The following is an 8,672-nucleotide window of genomic DNA, read 5'->3' on the forward strand; positions in this document are numbered from 1 at the left end:
TCTTTTTCTTTGCCAATCCTCACCGAAACTTTTTCTTCTCACCTAAGTTCAAGACTCATTCTTTAATGTTTTCCTCTAATGCCACCATGCATGCACACAAGGCCAACACTAGCACTGTCAAAATAGGTTGGAACCTGCGAGCCAACCTGGCCCATCACGGGTTCAAGCCAGGTTGGGTTGAATTTTTTTTACAAATTTCAATATGGGTTGATTTTTGACCTGGCCAAGGCCTGCTCAAGGGTAAAACGAGTAAAGCGCTCGCTTTAGACCTCTAAAGAAAGAAGGCCTCAAAAATGATTTTTCTACTACTAATATTTTTCTATTAAATTAATTAGCATATTAAATTTAAGAAAAAAGGTCTCAAAATTTTTTTAGTACTAATATGCTCATTAAATTAATTATAAAATTATGCTTAAGAGAAAAAAAAACCTCAAAAAGAATATTTTAGTCTAATATAGCTATGTTAAATTGATTATAAGTTTATTTTTTAGAATAAAATTTAATTAAATTTTTATTAGTGTATGTTGACTTTTATTGATATGAAAAATGATATTTAATGAGTTAAAACCTTTTTTGGTAAATTATAATTTGGTTTACGATGAAAAAAAGAATTAGTTATCTTTATATTCTTATAATCAATCTTGACTCTATTTTCTTCTTCTATCTCTTTGTGACTCCTCTTGCATCTCCTTGTTTTCTTCTATTCTATAGTCTTTATTTTTGGGTTTTGACATATTACAATCCTTGAATTTCATGTTGTCTGTGTGTACCAATTTGTTCATCCTCATTTATGATTAGTATGTTTTTTCTTTCTAATTGTGTTGCTGATGTTTTTATCTATTTGTTGGATTTCTATTAGAATTAGAAATGTGTTTATTTTGTCCAATTTTGTTTTTCGGTACTATAGATTTACGAGTTTCGAGAGTTTTTTTGCATATACCTTGATGAGGAAGTGGAAATTTTATACGAAAACTATTAATTAGATTAAGATTTTGTTTTTTCTTTTTTTCTTTTTGTGGATAATAGATTAATTGGAGCATAATTTAAAGTTGGGTTTTCTGTAGAAACATAATTCAAGTCTAGGAAAAAAAGGACTTACTATCGAGTTGAGAAGAAAAATAATTTTTTTAATTATTTTTATTAATGATTAATATTAAAATAAACTTTGCAGGTTTGTGAAGTAGTTGAGCCTTGAGAGGGAGAAATAAATTTGAGACTTAAGACAACATAAGTCTACTATCGACTTTACTTTTCTAACAACCAAAATTAGTTTTTATTGTTTTAAATCGTTCATTTTAAATACTTATCTTTAGTAGTGTTTTATATATTTATATCTTTTTTATTTTATATAAAAATATATAAATATGCCAATTAGAAAATTTGAATTAGGCTATTCAAAAATCCAGAAGAAGAGGAGAATTAAGGCTTTAATTGTATCACAAAAAGGAACTATGAATTAGAAAATACAAGTGGGTACTTCCCGAATGAACAAGATAATAACAACATAGATATAGTCGAAAACAACAATAAAGTAGGATAAGTAGTTAGTGATGATGATAATTCTGATTCTTAAACCCATGATAACAAAGAGGAGATTGAGAGACTATATGATCCAAGTAAATGGAAGTCATCCAGCCCACCTAGAACCCAGCTAACTCGGGTTGAACCCGTGGTGAGCCAAGTTAGCTCATCAACCCGCAAATAAAGGGTCACAAAGTGTTTTTTGTTAAGTTGGGCTTTGCATTTCGGTCAGGTTATGTTGATTTTTTAGCCAACACATAAATAATTTGTGTTTTTGTGATTTTGGTTTGTATTTGGATTGTATTAAAGTTTATTTAGATTTTAATTATAATTAGAATTTAGTTTTGACAGAAAAAAAATTGTATTTTTTTTAATTAAGTGAGCTTGTGAACTAACTCGTTTAACCCACCAATCCATGGTGGGTCGAGCCGGATTCGAATTTTTTTGGCTCGCTAATAAGTGAGCCAGATTGGGTTGACTCACTAAGTGATCAACCCATGGTGGGTTGAGCCGGACCAGGCCATGTTAACCATTTTGATAGCTCTAGCCAACACCATGAATCCAACTTTTGTCATCAATGAAACATATCTTTTTGTATGAATCCCTTATTCTTGGTGTAATGTCCCATTTGATGAGGTAAAATGGATCAAGCTTAGAGAAGCATGGAAGGTACGTGCATGGTGTACTATGTGTGAGGAACTTGAGTTTAGCTTATATAGATAGAAATAATGGGAGAATAAGTGAATTTTTTTATATAGCGTGCATTTGGCATTTTGGCAGTTGGAAGTTTAAGTTATATATAGAGTTAAATATGTTTTTGGTCTTTTAACTTCTAGTGAGAAACTTTGACCCAATTTAGTTCCCAACTTTAGAAATGTGAGGATTTATTCTTTTTAACCAAGTTTTGTTAAATTAATTTGATGTTTCAAATGCGTTTCATGATAGCATTTGTGTTGTTTACACTATTTGACACAATTTCGCTTCAATATTAGTTGAGAAACGTATTTGAAACATCGAATAATTTAAACAAATTTTGGTTAAAAGGACTAAATTCACGCATTTTTAAAGATAAATGACTAAATTGGTCTAAAGTTTCGAAGATGACTTAATTTCAATTGGTCTAAATTTGTCAATTTGTTTTGTCCACGTAACATTGGACTTTTTTAAGTTTTTGAAACATTCTTTAATGAATTCAAGATCTAAGATAACATAAATTGATTTAATTAATTAAATTTTGTTTTCACTTTAAAAGATATTTGGAAGACGGAAAAGAGTAATTTTTTTTTTTTGGATTGAATAGTTATGATGTGATTATTTTTATTAAGAAAAATTATGCAAAATATTATTGTAAAAATTAAATTGAAATTCATATAAATATTATTTAAAATTAATATTTTTTTCCATGTTAAAAGAAGGTTCATAGGATAGTTCTGAGATACAAGACTTTTATGCGTATCTGGGTCCAATTTATGTGACTTAGGCCCAAATCATATGAAGTGAGCCAGATTGACATGTCTACTAAGTAGTGAATAAAGATATGAAATTAAAGTAGTCCAAAATATAAAAATATTAAATTAAAATTTTAATTTTTAATTTTAAATTAAGATTAAAAATTAATTTAAAAAATATAATGAAAATTTTATACTATCTAACATGTGTTTACGCTGGTATGTTTTAATGTCTTTACATCTTGCTTTTCACACCACTACAAAATGGTCTCCATTCCCATGTCTCATATCTTATCGTTGAAAAAAAAATTAATTTTCTATTATGAAGAGCAGTACCAAAACCGTTCTGGCAAGGGATGCTTCTACAAACAAACCATCACGTGTTTCATCTTCCCTCATCCATTATCACCTTCATCTATCATCACATTCTACACACACATGTTCACCATTACACCACCAGCGTTTTTTCTTTTTTCTTTTTTCTTTTTCACACAACTCTTCATTTAACACTACAGGGTTTTCTTCCATCATCATCCACCCACTCAAAAATCTCAACATCAATCCCCATGGTCACACGGTCTTTGCAAGGAAATTCCTCAACCCAAAGAGTAGATAACTACGAAAACGAAAAGTACTCACTCCGGTGGCGTTGTTGGGTCGTGCGACGTTCACGGCGTGGTCGCAGCGGCGATTCCAAGTCGCATGGTGGTGTTGACGGCAAGCATTTATATAGTAAACATCCAAAGCTCTAAAAATTTACCATTTATATATTAGGTTTGACATGTGGTTGATCTAGATTAGAGTATAATTGAGATTCCTTTTGAGATGATAAGGTAATATTATTTAAAATATATCTATGATATAATTATTAGTCTACTACTTTTTTAGCGTATTTTCCTTTTGATTAACTTGCTTAGGTTCACTCATAGAAACAACACACGATAAATGATGTTATATTTGTTATATATGAATAATCAAAATAAGTTAAAAAGAAGTGATCAAAATCAATTCAAATTAGTAGGTTGAGGAGAACGAAACTATACACCAAGATGATTAGACATTACTCATTTTAATGGAACTAAAAATGATGGTGTTAAAGACTTGGACGACGATTATGGTTTTAACTTGAAAGATTATGCTCTGGAAAGATTATTTGCTTAAGGCAAATAATTATTGGGTAAAAATGATAACAATTCTGTTTGAAAATAGTTACTGTTTTGTGAGTTGATACAAACTAGGATGATAATAATTATTATAGTATTTTGGTCATTTTGAATTGAAGTCCAACTATTTGTTTCATGATATACTGATTTTGTGTGTACAGATGAATTTTATAGGATCTTAGGGTTTATGTTATGATATCTGGATTTAAATTCATATTTTTTCTTACTCGTTGCTTTGGGAATTATTATAATTGTATTGCGTCAACTTTTATTTTGTCATTAAATCCTGACTGCACTGGCTTGTATTGGATCATGAAAACAACAATGCTTATTAAGACAACATTTATTTTTGACACAGACTGAACTTTTGAAATTCCGATATCCAACGGCGAACATAACCCTTTGAAAATCATCAATGCTCTCAAATATATGTGGCCTTGGGAATAGTATTGAGAAACACAGCTCTTGCAGCAAGGTCAGTTGAAAAGCGTCCAAATGCAGCAATGGTAGCAGTATTACTACCAAACTTCTCAATTCCCCGAGAAATCATGCATGTGTGACTTGCTTCCACCACTACTATCACAGTTCCACCAATCAATGGGGAAATAGTTTCTGCAATCTGCTTGGTCACCCTTTCTTGAACCTGCAGCTTAATACCATAAAAATGCACTATTGACTGCAACAGGCTTTTCTCAATGGGATGAAACCCTTTGGAAACGAAGTATCCTATGTGAACAACACCATGAAATGGAAGCAAATGATGCTCACACTGTGACAGAAAAGGCAAGTTCAGCTCTGACTGTAGCTTTTCATCAAAACCTAACCCCTCATTAGTGTTCAAAGCACCATTTGTCCGAATCCCAAGCCAACAATTCAGCGCCCTCTCAATGCTATTACACTTGAAGTTCATCAGCCATTTGGTATACCTAGCAGGAGTCCCTTCTAATTCCTTCCTAGTTGGATCCTCGCCTAAAGACTTGAGAATTGAAGCTACTGCAGTGAGCATAGCAGGGTTCAGCTCTTCGTTCTCGGATGAGACTTTAGAAGACAAAGAAGGACACCAACATTGGTCGTCCATTGACCCCTTATCAAGAATTTTGTCCTTGTCAATGCCTCTAAAGTTAAGGAGGCCAAAAAAGTCAGCCCACAAGTTTGCATCTTTGTTTTCAAAAACACCGGAGCCTGAAGAAACCAGTATCCCCACCACTCCTTTGTGGTTTGAGCCAAGAGAGTATGATTCCATGTCTGGAAAGGGAATGTGTTTGCATTGAAGCACAACAGCAACACCTGTGGGTTGAATTCCTTCATGCAAAGCAGAACACACCTCATTTGCAAGTCTTTGAGGTTCTTGGAGACGTTTTGCAAACACATTGGTGACACGAGAGAGTTTGCTTAAACCGAGAACTCTTTGGGCAGAAGGGACATACCCCACATGGCACTTGAAATAGAATGGTAGCATGCAAGACTCACAGTAGGAGTAAAACTCAAGGTCCCTCACAATCACAACTCCACCTACTCCACCTCCATCACCAGCGAATTCGGTATGGTCTAGACCAGCTTCAGGGAATAATGCACCTTCCACAATTTCCTTCACACTTTGAACATAACCTGGTATATATAATAAAACCCTTCTTATCATAATTTCTGCTAACATACTACAATTTATATTTCATAAAACAATTGTCAGAAATTATTTTTATATAATATCTCAGTAAAAGGTGAAATAAGAAAAGAATATAATAACCTCTGGTTCCTTCGGAAAGGGCCTTGGCAACACGAAGTGGCGTCTTTATGATGCCTTCCCTGTTGATATCTTCACCTAGAGCAGTCAAGAGGACTTTGACAGCATCTTCAATGGAAGATGTGTGGACCCTTCTCTCCAAACTCTCTTCATTACCATTCATGCTCACTCCCTTTCCAAGATCACCATCTTCACCCAAATGCCCCATTGAAGTACCACACAAACACACTTTCTTTTGCTCATCTTTTGTTTTGTGCTATGTTCCCTATTTATAATTAAAGGAAAGATGTGGGCTCACATATATTAATTAATTAAAGTAATGGTATCATTAATTACATTATTTATCAAATATAAAGAAAATTTTAAGCATATTAATGCAGTGTTTATTTAAATAGAAGCCACCTTCATAGAGCTTTGCTTAAAAGAAAAACAAAATTGTGGGCGCATCAAGTTTTTTTTTTTTCTTACAATGTAACATAAGCTCTTACCTTTATATCTTTTACTTTTATTTAATTATGTTTTAAATTTATTTTACATATGTATTGGTGTTGCTTGACAATTTGTGTTTTTTATTGTGAAGGAATTGTTTCTTAGGCCATTTCATTGCAAGAGTTGTCGCACAATTTTAATTTACTTTTTTGTTAATTTCAGTGTGCTACATCATTTTTAAGACCTCCTAACCAATTTAAATCCAACACAAAAGTTTTATAAAATTCATACTTTGTTACCTTTTTATTTAGTTTCTGGCATAAATACTACGTTAATTAATATAATTGAATTTCTTTTGTTTAGGTTTTCAGGGAAAAAGCGGAAAAGAGAAATTACGTGCAACATTTTAAAATCTCATTTATGATTTGAAGTTTCGACGTAAATTTACATTGAACCTCTTATTCTCAAGTATAAATGAGACTTTTTTGTTTGAGTCCTTTATAGTAAAACATAAAAAAGTTTTTGTTATTTATGTTTGACCCTTTGAGATCAGAGGAAAAAAATCTCAATTATGTGTGATCACAAGAGTTCTAATGTAAATTTACATTTGACCACAAAGTGTTTGACATAAATTTGACATTTTAGGTTTGAGCACAAAGGGTCAAATGTAAAAGTTTTTCTTATTTACTAAAATTTTACCGCACATTTTGAACATCTAATTCTCTGTAGTTAGAAATAAATTATGTGATGTAATTAATCGATATTCCACTGATGTTTGGTTATTTATTATTGAGTTTCTTAACTTGAAGAAACTAAATCTTGAATAAATCTATCATCAAATGGATCATATGTCATACATTCATTTAGTTCAAGTTATGAAAAGTTTATCTTATGAGGACATTTTCAAGATTGTAAATTTAAGATTTTGGATTATCAAATCTTTTCTTTAAAACATGTTAATTTGATATAATGTTTAAGACTTTGGATTGTAAAAGTAAAAAGTATTTCTATGTATAAAAACATGTATTTATACCAATAACTAAATAAAAAAAATACAGAATTTTGAATTTTATAAGACTCTTGGAGTTAAAATTACTACTAAGTCGTAAAGATGATCCAACACATTAGAGTCCACAAAATATAAATGATTTTTTTTGTGTGTGTGATAACTCTTGCAATGAAAATGGTCTAAGAAAGAGTTTCTCCATATTTAAGGATAACAACAGGTGAGACGGGGCATGTGAAGGTTTGACTATCTGATAAGTGTTAAGAATAAGTAAATTTTTCATTTGAAATTGACATTTATCATGTATCAAATGGTGTTATTTGTGTACAAAACAAACCTCCTTAGCTTAAGATACAAAATGAGATATTGAGAAATAAATTTTTATGAATTATAATGATATTTTGCTGTTTTGTAGTAAAAATAAAAGAACATATCAAGTATGTAGTTGAGCCACAGTACTGGAACTGAGCCATGGAAGTAGAAAAGACAGGACAACATATTTGGACTTTTTGGGTGAGCACAAAAAATGGAGTTGAGCCTCATGAGGAAACCCTCTTTGCAAGGAAACCTACAACCCAAATTCATGAGGCTGAGCAGCCAGGAAAACCTTTCCAAGAAGGAAAGGTCATGTGCTAAGCACTAGGACAAGGGGCTAAGCTGAGAAGGAAATCCACCTGTGAAGTAAAGACCTTGAATCTTCATTCTAAGCATTGAGTGGAGGTTCCATAATGTAGCAATAGGGTAGAATAGTGTCTGTGAGGCACGAGGGAGGTGCTCTTAGTGTAGATCTTTTGTGTAGATACTACTAGAATTGCATTGGAATATTCTATGAGTAGCTAAACTCCCTCGTGTCCAGGTTTGATGTAATCAATTCTCATTCTATTCACTTCTACTTCTTGGGTATTTATCTTTGCTTTCATTCAATTCTTTGTGGTTTGATTTATGCTTAATGATGACATAATCACTCATCTATTTAACTGGTTTGGATTTTGAGTTGAAAAACTGGTGTGGTTCAATCAAATCATCATACATGTATTAGATGCTTCATGCCATACTAGAGTGGATGCTGGAGGAGAGAATTTTGCACATTAAAGCAAAGAATCATTTTACTAGGAGTTGAGAGATCACACTAGGGTTTGGAGTCCTTAAGTTCTAATGTATCAGAGATGAACCTAGATCTACATGGAAATAGTACTCCTAGAACATTGAATGATTGACATAATAATAAATAAAATGATAGTGGTGTAGTAGAAGAAGATGAGATGAAATCAATTTATAGTCCCTACTTCACTCAATCTATCTAATAACTACTATTTATTTTTACTTGCACTCTCTATCATAAACAAAAAACCCAAAAATCTAAC

The 8,672-nt window shown here is 32.0% G+C and overlaps 1 protein-coding gene across 1 annotated transcript; it reads right to left on the reverse strand.

Moving 5' to 3' along the window:
- Window positions 1-4,416: 4,416 nt before the first annotated feature.
- Window positions 4,417-6,095, reverse strand: LOC114167586 (GTP cyclohydrolase 1-like). Its single transcript, XM_028052688.1, has 2 exons — window positions 5,877-6,095; window positions 4,417-5,740 (listed from the first exon to the last, which is right to left on the reverse strand). Exons 1-2 carry the CDS (start codon window positions 6,079-6,081, stop codon window positions 4,554-4,556), a joined length of 1,392 nt encoding a protein of 463 aa, XP_027908489.1. The 5' UTR covers window positions 6,082-6,095; the 3' UTR covers window positions 4,417-4,553.
- Window positions 6,096-8,672: the final 2,577 nt, after the last annotated feature.

This window comes from Vigna unguiculata, chromosome 10 (genome assembly GCF_004118075.2).
Source record: "Vigna unguiculata cultivar IT97K-499-35 chromosome 10, ASM411807v1, whole genome shotgun sequence".
NCBI classification, from domain to species: Eukaryota; Viridiplantae; Streptophyta; class Magnoliopsida; order Fabales; family Fabaceae; genus Vigna; species Vigna unguiculata.

Excerpts from the sequence above, each read along its gene's own strand:
- LOC114167586 (XM_028052688.1), bottom strand. The coding sequence starts at position 6,081 with ATGGGGCATTTGGGTGAAGATGGTGATCTTGGAAAGGGAGTGAGCATG. Across the intron at positions 5,741-5,876 it reads CCTTTCCGAAGGAACCAGAG|GTTATGTTCAAAGTGTGAAG; the intron begins GTTATTATATTC and ends TATATATACCAG.